Source organism: Watersipora subatra, chromosome 9 (genome assembly GCF_963576615.1).
Source record: "Watersipora subatra chromosome 9, tzWatSuba1.1, whole genome shotgun sequence".
NCBI lineage: Eukaryota > Metazoa > Bryozoa > Gymnolaemata > Cheilostomatida > Watersiporidae > Watersipora > Watersipora subatra.
The window spans coordinates 44,187,876-44,202,564 of NC_088716.1; the positions used below are offsets into that span (position 1 = coordinate 44,187,876).

General features: G+C 35.7%; 1 protein-coding gene across 1 annotated transcript; it reads right to left on the bottom strand.

Moving 5' to 3' along the window:
* Positions 1-1,807: 1,807 nt before the first annotated feature.
* On the bottom strand, positions 1,808-14,239 carry LOC137403933 (zinc finger protein 845-like). Its single transcript, XM_068090055.1, has 4 exons — positions 14,191-14,239; positions 4,830-4,932; positions 4,529-4,603; positions 1,808-4,410 (listed from the first exon to the last, which is right to left on the bottom strand). Exons 3-4 carry the CDS (start codon positions 4,587-4,589, stop codon positions 2,096-2,098), a joined length of 2,376 nt encoding a protein of 791 aa, XP_067946156.1. The 5' UTR covers positions 4,590-4,603; positions 4,830-4,932; positions 14,191-14,239; the 3' UTR covers positions 1,808-2,095.
* Positions 14,240-14,689: the final 450 nt, after the last annotated feature.

Genomic DNA, 14,689 nt, shown 5'->3' on the forward strand with positions numbered 1-14,689 from the left:
TTATAGAGCGGTCTTTCTTTTTCCATTCGGTCGAACGAAGCCAACCGAATTAATATGAGTACTAATTATCGTAATTTCGTAATATGGACTATTAGCCGCTACTTTTCTCCGACGATTTGAGCCAAGAGGCTTATATAAAGGTGTGGCGATTCTGTTGTTTTTCTTTCACCGCTCGAGCGCATTAACCGAAATCCCCGGTTAGCACGCTTTTTAAACGGCAAATTTTCTGCCGTGTTAAAAAGCACCTTTCCTGAGTTCTGCGGCCTATACAAAGGTGTCTATACAGCTATACAAATGTACTATTCATTAAATAAAATAAATTAACGAGTAGTTATTTACATGCAATTAATATTTACTGCCAACGTGTACCGAGAAGGTCACGTAAACGTTTGTTTCTTGGAGCCACTGGAAAAAACGCATTTCTCACCTACTAAATTTCCACATCAAAAAGGTAAGTGTTTCTTATTCGATGTTGTATTGTCTATGAATTGCCACATCTCCACTACTTAATAACGTTGGATTTGCCGCTGTTCGTGATAGTGGGTCATGTTCATTTCCTTCAGCAGCCGAGTTACTAATTTTTTTCCAGCTACGAGTAGGCCTACTGTAACTTACTATTACAGAACTTTCACGAGTAGTCCGAGGGTTGCGATACGCTATTGTGAAAAGAAAGAGAGCAGCTGCTATCGACTTACTGTCACCCTGCATCAGCCATGACCAGCTATACGTCGCCTGCTCAAAAGTAGGCACACGCCGAAAACCGTTTCTTCATACGCCCGACAGAAAAACCAAAAATGTTGTCTATCCGCATGTGTTGCGTTGAACTAAGGGAGAGAGAGAGGGAGAGAGAAAGGGAGAGAGAGAGAGCGAGGAGAAGAGGGGGGGAGAGAGAGAGGGAGAGAAGGGGAGAGAGAGGGAGAGCGAGGAGGAGAGGGGGGAAAGAGAGAGGGAGAGAGAGAGGGGGAAGAGGGAGGGAGAGAGACGGAGAGAGGGGAAAGAGGGAGAGGAGAGAGAGAGAGGAGGAGAGGGGGGGGGGAGAGAGAGAGAGAGAGGGAGAGAGAGAGGGAGAGAAAGAGTCAGAAGAGGGAGGGAGAGAGAAGGGAGAGAGGGGAGAGACGGAGAGAGGGAGATGTAACTGCATAGTTGGCGTTGTTTTACAGTATGAAAGACAACTCTCAATAAACCTCTTGCTGTACAAGAATCTGATCCCGTTGACGGGTAATGCAGCTAGTTTACATATATATGCCAAATGCAGCAGCTAAATGTCTTCATAATTCTGCCCAAAAGAAACTCCGAAATATTTAAAAATGTTTTTGCAGTTGTACATAATTTGGCTAACCATATAAGCAAACTGTTTGTTAACATCAATAGTTGAACAATCCACAGTTCACCCAATGTCCTACATGTTACATGCATTGTTAGCTAATGTGACAAAAATCGATTAGCAATCAGAATTATAAACCATGATAAAAAATGGCATCACGATGCAGACAGCTATCAGGTTTCCATGATAGACTAAGTTGGCTTCTTGAAAATAATATTTTTACAAATGTTTCTGAGTATAATTAGTTTTAAATTAACAATGGGTATATTTTATAGATCTCCACAACAATACCATTGTAGATTAAGAGTAGTTGAATAATGTGAATCCTACGAAGAGTTGTCTGCTCATAAGATAAATCAATCACTTTTTTATGTCTGGAGGTCTTAAGAAAATAAAGTGCAAACGCAAGCAGGGCAAATTAGTTTTTGTAATTCATTCGAGGCTTGTTAGTCTCGTGCTATAACTGCAAACAAGTTGTTTAATTGGTTTCCAAATATATATTGTTTAATATTATGTACAGTATGCATTACCAGAATGAATAATTTTTATAATTCAAAGATGAATGCAAAACGTTATTAATACAACTGGCCGACTATATATCCAAAAATGACTAGCAATCTGTATACCCTTTCAGTCCGATCAGACACTTATAACAAAGAGCTTGAATACTATGAGTACAAAAACAAATATGAACAAAACAGTTGAGAATTTTTATCAGCACCAACACAAATGTTAATTTATTTAAAAAAAATAGTAATAATCAAGTGTTTGTTAAACAGAATTCTCCAAATCCACCGACCTGTCAGAACGCGGCCAACTGCCATTGTCGGTCTTTATTTCGTTATCAGAGGTTTCAATTGGAAAGTTAGTTTCACTATCGTTGCTTTTAGATCCTACATTCTTTTCCTCCGTATGAGTCTGCATGTGTTTGGTTAAAGCTTCATTTCGTGTGAACTCTTTATCACATTTATTACAAGAGAATGGTTTCCGTGATGCATGTTTTGATCTGGCATGCCGTAGCAAAGCACTGTTTCTACTAAATTTATCTCCACATTGTGGACAAGTAAACGGCTTTGTCTTTGATTCAACAGAGCCTGGTGCAGAGACATCCAAGTTGTCCACTCTATTTTTTATTGAAGTCTTGTGCTTCTTTCTCATGTGTCGAAGTAAGTAGGGTCGGCGCTCAAACGTTTTGCTGCAGAGCAAGCATCGATGAATAGAATTTTGAGCCTTACAGTTCTGTTGGTGAGTAGTGAGTGCAGCTGAAGTGACAAAATCTGCACTACACTTGGAGCAAGAGTAAGTCATGGTTTGAGGAATGCTATTAACTGGAGGACCATCGTTACGGTTTCCCATGGGGCTTTTATGATTCATCTCTTGATCACCAATTTTCCCAGATTCCATTAGTTCTGCCTGTGTTTGGTTTCGATTATGAACCAAATTTGGTGGATCTAGAACATTCCGTTCAGACTGTGGAAGAAGCTCTGCGCGTGCATGGTGTACCTTAATGTGAGCTTTAAGTTTGTCCGATCTATTAAAGGCTCGTTCACAGCTAGAGCATTGAAAAGGAAGCAAAGCAGAATGCTGTGTTTTGACATGTCGTCGGAAACTTGAATTTCGAATAAACCTTTCATCGCATTCTTCACATGAAAATATCTTGACCTCAGGATGTTCGGCTTCTGTGTGCGCGCAAACTTGTGTGCGATCAGCAAAGCCAAACGAGCAATACATACAATACAAGGCTTTTTTGGTTTCATGCTTCTCAAACATGTGAATTGTTAAATCATCTCTTATCTTGGCTGTAAAACCACAGAGACTGCAGCAAAAATCAATGTTTCCATGCATACTTTGAACATGTTTATTAAGTAGTGTTGACCGGTTAGTTTCAAAGCTGCAATTTTCACACTTGTATGTCGTCGGAGTGTGAATCTTCAGATGCTCATTTAAACTATATTTTCTTTTGAAGGAGCGATCACAGGTAGGACAGGTGAATGAAGGTGAATCACCAGTGTGCAACAGCATATGCCGCTTTAAGCCAACACCATGGGAAAAAGTTTTGTCACACACTTTACATTGTATCTTGAAACTTTCTACCGCTTCATCAACAACCAAGACACTTGTAGTATCTTCAGCATCGGCATGAGCTTCTGTGATATGTGTTGCAACAGCTTCACGGCCTGATGTGGTGCTAAACTCACAGGCTGAACATTTGAACTTATATGTCTTTGTACGATGAACAGATGCCATATGGTGATTCATAGATTTTTGAGATCGACAGGTGAATTCACAAAGCTGACAAGACAAAGCTTCTGTCTCTTCATGAAGCTTCATATGGTCCCGCAAAGTACTGACACGTCGAAACTCTTTATCACACTTTTCACACTTGAAAGCCCTGATATCAGTGTGTGTCAACATATGACGTTGAAGAGCTGACTTGCTAGCAAAGCGATAGTTGCATGTCTGGCAGACATTTGCAATCTCCGGATGGATCTTTTCCATATGAAATGCGAGACTAGGTTTACTAGAGAACCCAAAAAGGCAAAGATGACAAATAATGCCTCTGCCAGTACTATGTGAGCCAATGAGATGGCTAATCATGTCTGATCTAACAATACTTGAGAACTCACATTCACTGCAGCGATAAACAGTTCCTCGCGCATGTATCTTTTGATGCAAAATAACACTTTTCTGGCATCGACTCTTATAGTCGCAACGATCACAGTGAAATGGTTTTATTCCCTTGTGGATGAGCATATGAGCTTTCAGAGTCTCATTTCGAGTAAACTTTGCCTCACACACAGTGCAATGATATGGCTTCTCCCCAGTGTGGATCTGTTGATGCCTAAGCAAAACTTTTTTGCTTTTGAAAAACTTGTTGCATACTTCACAATGAAAAGTTTGAGAATCTGCATGTGATGAGTTGTTATTTGTGCCCTCACCAATTGCAGTGGATAGTTTAGAATGTTCTGTAGCATTATTCAATTTCTTAGCATCTCCATTCAACTCCAAGCACCCACCAGATTCTTCAAATTCTGCATCAGAACTGAGAGTACTTTTCTCTGATTCTCCATCAGAAGAACAAGATCCTATATAAACAAACAGTAAAATGCTACTTTAGAAACGATTTAGCGAAAAGCCAAAAGGGTACTTCGAAAGGTCCCCAATTTAAGTCCCACTATTGCTGACAACACAGACAATAATCACCTTGACTAGAAGATGAACTGGAAGTTGTCTCTTGGTCATCAAGAGATGTACCACTCCACATGATGAAGGGCTATGCTAAAACAGAAATTATTTATAGATTAAAGTGTCTCGGTATATTTTAACTTTCCTGCAAGCATGGTGAGCCAAACTTACAGAAACGGATTAGTATAATTTGTGTAAGGACTTTTACACATAAAACTCACAATTACAAAGCACTAATGATAGACAATAAATTATTGTCTCAAATGAATATAGTTACATATTAGTCAGATAATCTTAAATGTACTGCTCATTTTCTTACCTGAGTTCTCAACCTAAGAAGACTAGGTAGTTAGCTTGTAGTTCGACTCTCATCACTTTAATAAAGCATGAGATCTACCATTTCTCTATGGACAATATAACATCTACAAATAACTAGCATTTGTTAACAATGTAACGCTAAAGATTATAATAAGAATGACAGCGAGTCATGGTGCTACCTGCCACCAATAACTAACAAAAACATAATCCCAGATAAGCAGCTTAGATCTACTAATTGATAAACACCACAAACCATCATCAAAGCAAGAGACATTTGACCATTTGAATTTGCTTAAAATAGTTGCTATTTATACCATAGTAACTGCACCATGGATGGAGATAATTTGAACATGTTGATCTATAGCTATTTGTAATTGAGCTAATCACAATTTGTTGCTTTGCAATATTATTTCAGGCGTGATAAATCTGATGAAAATATTTAAATACTTTCGTTAATGCACCCAATGAAAGAGCGTTTATAATTTAAATAATTAATAGCATAATATCAGCATGACAATAAATATGGTAAGCAAATAATTGAAATCTTTCAATTAGAAATATGTTCTACTCTTCGATTTTTAAAAAAATGGAAGACATACAAATTAAAAATGCTTAGCATTAAATAAGTAATAGAAACAGTCATTATTAAGACAAGAAAGCAATCGTTCACAACGGTGTAAGATCACACTTGCCAAACATGATAATGAAAATAAATTATCTCCTCATTTGATCTTAGAGTTCAGTTTCTGTCTAGGCCAACTCTAGTGTATCACCAACGCTAGTGTATCACCAAATACATAGAAAACTTTGGAAGATATTGAAACTAAGGATTTAGCTATCTGATTACAAAAATTATTGTAGGAAACACATTTGAACTTCTGCAATGCATTATTAGAACATTACTAGAATAATAAGTGCACTGTGTATTTTATGTAATATTGTGTACATGCATACTTTGTTTATTAATATTATTGTTATTGGTTACTGACAAGTGCATGCGATCATCATCTTGGAAAACCGTGTCACATGCATCATACACCCGCTATAAAAAAGCTTGTAAAATGGCCTTTTGAATGTTGAACATTTGAATAGCAAATATCTTGCTATAAACCTTCCTGAATGATTTGACTATGTGCTGTTATACTGGCTACTGAAATGGACATATGGTCATGGCTAAAACCTGACGAAAGTTGTTTCAAGCCTGAGCAGTGAAATCTGCCAATCAACATCCTCAAAATACTGCCTTTAAATATGTACTGCCTAAAATACTGCTAAAACAAATGATTTCGTGTTAATATATCCCACTTTATCATTGTACCTTAGACGCGCTTATTATGTAGAAAGACATGTCATCCTTAGAGTTCTGCACCAATGTACACACTATTAAATATTGCAGATACAAAAGCCTTATAAATGGCCAAGTTGCAGTTTGGCTCATGAATCTATATCAATAAATCCCACTTTGTCATTGTGTATGTGTGTTAATCTGTGCAAACACTATGTATTTCTACATTTTGCTTGATTTCATCCAAACTTCCCATACGGTATGCTCCTTGAAATTTGCTATATTGCAAAAGCTTTGGGTTACAAAACTCGGTCTGACTCCTAAGAGAGCCAGCCGCTTAGAGACTCATCTGATTGAAAACTCAAGAATGCTCGATCACATGCACCAAGGCCAATCGCATCCCCCACTGAATGCAAAAGAACATAGATTGGCGTTGAGAAAGCTGTGTATCAACTTATGTTGAAAATCTACATGCCTGCTACAGGCTTTCTGATGAAAGAGAGAAATCCTAATGCTAGCGTTAATACTGTCAAACAACTCACCACTTGTACATATTTGTAAAAGCAGCTGCATCTATGTCATCTGATTCTAAGCAAAAATCTTTCCAGCGAGTCCCACCTGAATTATTTATTACAACTGTTATGCTGCTGACCATAAATCATTCCCAGTCTTATTTGAAATTTTGCAGTTAGAAGGAGCGCATGACTCCATTTGATAACTCAGTAGTTGAACCCATTATCAATTACTTTTTCCGGCAATGACTGTACAATATCTGTAACTGTTCTAAACATCCTATCTTCAGAATGAAATATTTTTAGCAAATAGCTGATATTAAAGCTGGTAAATGATCATTATTGGCTTGGCAGTACAATGAAATACAAAAAGTAGCCCCTGTTGTATCGTAACATTAATAAAAAGGGAAGGCTCAAGGCTTCTGTACAAAAATAGTCAACAGATTGTGGGCTTCGGTAGCTTTTTGGATGTGATCCCAGACCAACCTTCGCTGCTGTGGTTGGTGTCTAAGAAATATAGTAGCTAGGCTTCCAGAACTCTAGTTTCTGGCAATTGAATTACTTTTTTGCTTTTATTTACATTATTTTACGTCAATTTAGGGATTTTATAAAATATTTTCATGACAAAAACATGTATTACATTATACTGATGTGCTGTACAACATACTGTAAGCTTCCTCACCAATGATGATTTGGTGTACTTGGATACTTGGTACCTCATTGCTAAAGATGTATATGTTTTGTATAATTACATGTAAATAAATTGTTAATGTTTCAATTAATGATGCTAGAAATATTTCTACTGTTTTCAAATACTTGTTATCGAGTGATGGCATATTTCTCGGCATGTGGGAATATTCAAAATCGAACCACTGCGAAAATGATTAGTTACACAATGAAACATATACTGTATATTTAAAAAAAAACTTCTTAGGGGTGATACTAAACTAAACACCCAAAATGAAAGTGAGATATTGGACTTGTTAGAAACTGGACTACCTACCCAATTTGTGGAAGTAGTAACTAATAGCGTGGAATTGCAAACTTGTCTATTATTGACATGTTGTAATATATTGCACGCTTAGCATAAGAGCAGATCAACACTTTTCGTATTGTGCGCAGCTACATCAGTCAAGGATGTATTCGGGAGTTTATTTTTAGAGCTGTTATGTACAAAGAGCTAGTCTATGAAAATTCATCATGATGAACAGCAAAAAAGTAATTTGGAAAAGCATTCTCATAGACCAACAGCTGCTTTTAGTGAAGTTGTATTCTATGTTGCATCTATGTGCAATGAACTGTCGCTGTTCTTCAATAAGACAAATGCTTAAAGTTTAATGAAAAATGGACTACCTGCTCAACACAGAGTAGTACAACATTAAGAACAGAACATTGGTTACTATCAAAGTTGCATTGGGAAATAATCGAGCACATGCCAGCCAATAGTGATGTACCTAGACAGTATCAGCTTAATTCTAATATTTTGTTCTAAAGATAGTTTCCAGTGTTCCAAAATATGTCACAAAAAAGGACAAGACACTGCCCAGGAAGTATTACCTACAACTATAATCAACAATAGCATATCTTCAACGGTAAAAATGTATTCAATGGTGAACTTAAGGTAGATCTTTGATGTAGTAGTTTTTCTGCAAAACATATTTTTGTTTCAAGTGAATCAGTTATCGCATGAGACATATTATAATTTATGTTTATTCTTATGCAATTAAAGTCGATAAATCTCAACATAATTACTTTCATGTATAACTATTTGCCACTATAAAACCTATAAGAAACATTTAGTTTACCGCGTCAAACTAAGTCTGATTCAGTGGAGTTACTATCACTTGATTTTGCGAACACAACTCCAAAATCCATTTACGCCACAGAAAGGAGAAAGCAACTTTAAACACACATTTGAATAACAAATTGATATATTGTATACTTTTTGTTCCAACCGGGGAAAGAATCCTGAGGTTCAAACCTAGTTGAACAATTGCCACTAGTGAAAGAATGCATTATATACTGCTTATTCTATTAAGACAAAAACAAACAGCTCTCCTATTAGTAACAGCGGAGCCATTAGGCATCACAAGACCATTAAAATAGAAATCGTAACAAAAAATCTCTACGACTGATCGCAAACGCTTATGAGATTCTGAAATCATAATTTTTGGCATAAAGCAGATTAGAAAATTATTTGGACATAACTTGTACCCTAAAGAAAAATTGGAGGTTAGCTCTATTTGCGGATAGTTCTCATTGAGTTCACTCAATTAAAATAACGAGCAGGCTGTGGGAACCTTAGTGGCTTTTTTCTTTTAGAGTGTCTAAAACTAATCCATCAAGTGTATCTCCGATGCTGCGCATTTATATAGAAAGAATTACATGGCATCATCTCTAGCATGCTCACCTCCTATAGATTTTAATTAGAGGTTGGTCTGTCCTAAATTTAGCTCTACAATTACAAGTTGTCAGTAATATTTGCATTCTAATGTTCGTTGACTTAACCAAATTTAATATGACACTTGAACCAGTAAATTTTCAATGTTCACTTGAACTAACAAACATGACGTTGTCCTTACATGCAACTTATTCAAGCACATTTCACCCATCCTCCCATCTATGTAGTATTTCTATATTTCACTCTACATTGCTTAAAGGTTGACTTGTGAACAAAATTCACATTACAGTTATTTGGTATCAAAAGATTCACCATGTCTTACTAGTTGTGTTGTAGGTGCAAAATATGTGGAAATGTGATTACAAGCTCTTAAAGCTAAAAAAACGAAAAGTTGATCGCAGCCACTCGAGACCACCGTAGTTTGGATTCTCTTTCCAAAACGGTTCAAATGTGACGTAGTTGTAGGAGATGGTTTCTGTTTACAGTTTTATGCAACCTCATTCATCGAAATATTTTCACAAATATACTTCAAGCATTCAATAAAACCATGTCTATTGCTTTTACGCGTCTATTTTATCGTTATTGTAATGCTGTCACTTTTAGCACTGATATCTTATAACTTACTGTAAAAAATCGTTAAACTTTTTAACCTTACCTCGAAGGAGTATATATCATTGTCTAGTGCAACGAGAACTAGTGCAACAAGAAGTTTTATATTGAGCCTTTTATTGGCCTTTCAATTCATGTGAGAACATCACGTGACAAAACAATAACCAAATGTAATGACAACGTCAGAGAAATAAACTGATTCCAATCTACGGCGGCTTTTCGTTTTTGAGCTTTTAAGGGCTTGTAATCACATTTCCACATATTTGGCGTCTACAACACAGCAGCGTAAGACATGATGAATCTTTTGATACCAAATAACTGTATTGTGAATTTTGTTGCAAGTCAACCTTTAACTAAACACTGTCAACAGACCGAAATAATATCTGATTTGAGACCTATGGCTACACTGCATGTGTTTATGGAGAGTAAAGGAAAAAAGAATTGAAAACAAATCTTAGCTCAACTTCTAATAAGATTTGCTGAAGCTAACAAACACACTTTTAAAACAAATTTCTGTTGCCTTTCTTGCAAAATAAAATTGAGAAATGAATTTAAGGACCATAAATGTCACTTTTTAATCATTATGTTCACAAGCTCACATATCAGGTGAACAGTCTATAAAAATAATATCGAAAACAGCTATAAACCAATGCCCATACCATGAACGAAAATACTGTCAAGGTAATGAAGTATAGTGAATGAATGGCGAGGTGGTGACATAATTACTCTTTGGAGTATAACCGTTCTAAAGCTACTACCCAAAAAACTGACCATACGATTATAAATTACACTAAAATACAAAATAAAAAACAGATAAAACAAAATACATGTATAGACAAAGCAATACTGTTAACCGTGTTAATAGTCAAGACATTTTAGAAGAGAGGTATTTTCATAGTAGACTACATGTTGAAGGCCTGTGAAGCAAATGGAGATTCGCTAAAGGAGAACAGTTATTGCTAGGTTCTAATATAAAACAATTATAGGACAGTTATTAGGGACTCTATGCCTATTTATAGAAGGAATTTGCTAGAAAAAAGGAAATACCAATAGGCAGCAAGACTTTTCAACCAAACTTGAAAAAAATGCTACAGTAGATGTTTCAGCAGAAAAGATCAGATCAAACTAATGCCTAACGCAATTGATTAAGTAACATAGCCGACAAACTAACAGTCAAGCATTGCAAAACTCATAATAACTGCAGAAAATGTGATAACATAAATAATGTTTTTATCTGATAGAATAAAACAAAAGATAGAAATACTTTTGAATTGATGAATAAAAATCTCCAGTTTGTACCAAAGAAATTTTAAAATCTCAATCAGCCTCAAAATTTCACGATCCTGTCAAGGAGAAGGTGACAATAAGTAGAATTTCAGAACCTTGCAGTAACAACAGAATCTTCGCACTTTAAAACTACTCACCGATGTAGACAATCAGTAGGCTAGATTTATCTACACTATCTTCAATCTACACTTATTGACATATGTTAAGAATGGGTTTTGACAACTTTTTTTTACAAGGAAATTAAACCAGCAGCGGTTGGTAGTGTTTTCATAGATTTATAGATTATTATTGCTTGATAATAACTTGCAATTTATTTTTTTTAAGAAATGCTTGTCACCTCTAAATCAGCATTATCAACTATATTCTAAATATTCTAGAGTCACGGATCTCTGAACGTAAATCATCACCTAGCAGACACTATGATAACTTGGGTATACGAGAACAAAATATATACATTCTTAGCTTGACCATATTCTTAGCTTCAGTCAGAGTACAAATGAAAACTTAACATGCAGAAAGATTTTAGACTCGAACCAATAATAACTTGATCTGTTATGTTTACTTGTATATGCTAAATTCTGCAACCAAAAAATCAAAATTGTACCGTGGCATCAAAAAATCTTAAAGCAGAGCTGCAAAATATAGTGGGATGACAGATGTCAGAGAAGTCAGGAGTCAATTGGTAAATAAGTTATGTTACTCAACAGCATCGCAGGAACATCAATTAAAATCTCACAATAAATTCCCAAATAATCTATTTCATTCGCTCAGTTACTAGATCATAGCGCATTATCGCTGCAGGGATGACTCCCGTTTAACATTCTAGTATAATACTATCGACCACCTATGGAGAGGACTGTGAATGAGGCTAACCAGATCAGATTAAATCAGAAATTTTCCCACTAAAATCCTCAAAATGAGGCCGCAGCGTGGGAACTCTTTGCAAAAATTCTGCACAATGTTTTAATTTTATTTTTGTTAGTGGTTATATTTATTTTTAATATTTCTAATACGTAACGATATATGCATGTACTTTGTCCATCATGGTGATAACGATGTATGTTTTTTTCTTTTAAAATACGGTTTTAACACGTACTACATAACTATACATATATATACATATATTTTGTCCACCATGATAATTTAGTACTAATTAGTATTTATGCTAGTAATATTTTGCAGTTTAGATTAAAAGACAGTGCAGAAAATAAACAAAATACACCTGCAAGTACCTCATTCATCTACAACTCTACTTGGTTTGTCGCAAATGTATCTGGTTGTTCTTGGCCAGAAAGACTTCAATAATGCAGTGGTTTTTAATGTTGGCACAAACAAGGCCTTTTTTGACTTGTATTGAGTGAGCGTTTAAAAAAAATCAAACGAGTCTTCTATGACATTGTTTGCTTTCACCTTTACAAAGAAATTTAGCCTTTGATCTTGTCTTCGACAATGAAGGAAAATTTGTGTCAGCTCACAGCTTAGTAAAATTAACTGTGTTTTTCAAACAAAGAATAAAACGAAGAGCTGAATTTTGAATTTTTTCTAACTTTACATGTCATTTTTCAGGTATGGATCTCAAACCTGACACCCGTATTTAAAAATTGGTCAAAAAAGAGTCTCGTAAGCTACTTTTCTAGTTTTGATGTCTGCATCTTTTGAAACTCTTTTAAGCATTCCATGAAGTCTAAAAGCTTTTGGAAGAAACGTTATTAATATGTTGTTCCTATTTGAGATTATTACCCAACTCAATACCTAAGTAGGGATGAGAATTTGACTACAGAATTGACATTCTGGAGCTGCTCTCCACTAAGAAATAACCTTCGTTGTGAGTCCATTTACCCCACTGAAAGTAGTGTGCACCTTTTAGCATTAAAAGATAGTTGCCATGTTTTGGCACAAAGCTCTAGTTTGGGCCCAAAGCCCAAGTTTAGTAAGGTCAATTTGTAGCCTGTTACTTTTTTTTCGACTATTATAAAGCAAAGCATCATCTGCAAATAGTCCACATTTAAATGTAATACCTGAAGGTAGATCGTTTATGTAAATTAAAAATAACAAGGGTCCTAACACAGAACCCTGTGGTACCCTTGACAAGACTTCACAACATGATGACTCCTGGCTATCGACTACAACTGCCCGTTTTCGATCACAAGGAAAGTTTTCACCCAATTTACAATTGCAGGGCTTACTCTGATCTTAGCCAATTTAAATAAGAGCTTTCGGTTGCTCACTGAATCGACTGTCTTGGAAAAATCCAAAATTATTAAATCTGTAATTAATCCGTGTTCTAGATTTAGGCCCTACAGCTAGATCATTTTAAACGTATAAAGTAGTTGTGTCTCACATGGCCGATCACTTCTAAAATCATGTTGAGATTCGGTTAAGATGTCATTTTGATAAAAAAGAATGAATGTTTTGCTAAAATATGCTCTAGAAGTTTACAAGTTATGTAGGTAAGAGAAACAGGTCTGTAGTTGTTTGGCTGGCATCTGCTATCTCCTTTGTAAATAGGTTTTACTCGAACCATTTTCCATGTTTTTGTTAGTACGCCTGTACTAAGAGTATATTTAAATATTTCTGTTAATGTATGAGTAATACACAAAGAAACAGTTTTTAGAAGTACACCAGTGATGTTATCAAGACAACATGATTTAGATGTGTTAATGCCCTCCATCAGAGTCAACTATTAGGTTAGACGGGTCTGAGGTGAAAGAAGCAAATCCTCCGTGAGTTTTGATCCATCATCAGTTACAAAAACGGACTGGAAAAAATCATTAAACACGGAAGCTTTTTCTTTAGGCAATTTTGCTATTTCCCCATTAAAAGACAAGTCTGAGATAACATCACTGCCATTTGCCTTATTTTTCTGATATATCTGTAAAAAGGTTTGATATCACCTGAGAGGAGTAGTTTATAAAGCTTTACAGAAAGATGACTTTTTTGGCTTGTTTTATAAGATGTTTGTCAAGCTTCCTAACTATGTGGAATCTGCTGCTATTATAGCAAATGAGAAAAATTTTCATAGTTGAATACAACTGCTTCTGTTTTTTCAATGCATTCTTTAATTTTTTACTAAACCAGCAAGGCTGATCCCTGGAAGTTTTGACTTATGTAGGAACACACTTTTTCTTTCAGCCCAGCATCCCCTTTACAAATAACCAACCTTGAAAACATGTTTAAATACTTGAAGCCAAAACTTTCTTGTACTAATTACTTGAAAGAATTAATCGGTGTGTTAGTAGAGAAAAAAACTACAAATGCGAACACTTACGACTAATAAATTCTAGTAAGGAACGGAACGATCATATGCCACATTTGCGGGACCAAGGTCATATCATCAGGTCATTGTATTAACCAATTGTAACACTTAATGTGAGTCGAGAACCAATCAAGCGCAACTGTCGCCTCCTAAATGTTGCATACGGCATGTTTTAATTGGTGTTTTCATTTGGTTTTCGCCAAATGTTGTTATTTGGTTAGCATTAGGAAATAGCGACTCGCTTTGTGATAGAGACTAGCACAAGTCACGTAGTCGCGTTGTATTAGTATGGACAATGTAAATGGCTTGTCCACAAACCCTAAGGTTTAATGCGTGTAATGAATTTATGCATAAAACCCACCCATCTCATTACCTGAGTAGTTTACCAAAAGGTGTTCTAGAGCTAATAGTCTATTATCGCTGGTGTAACATAACATTTAGCTGTAAGTTTGTATATTGTAAGCATACTGGCAACTTAACCGAAGTTATATACGACACTGAGAAAATAATA

Coding starts and splice junctions, on each gene's coding strand:
- LOC137403933 (XM_068090055.1), bottom strand. CDS start 4,589: ATGTGGAGTGGTACATCTCTTGATGACCAAGAGACAACTTCCAGTTCA. Junction 4,411..4,528: donor CAGTTCATCTTCTAGTCAAG/GTGATTATTGTC, acceptor TTGTTTATATAG/GATCTTGTTCTTCTGATGGA.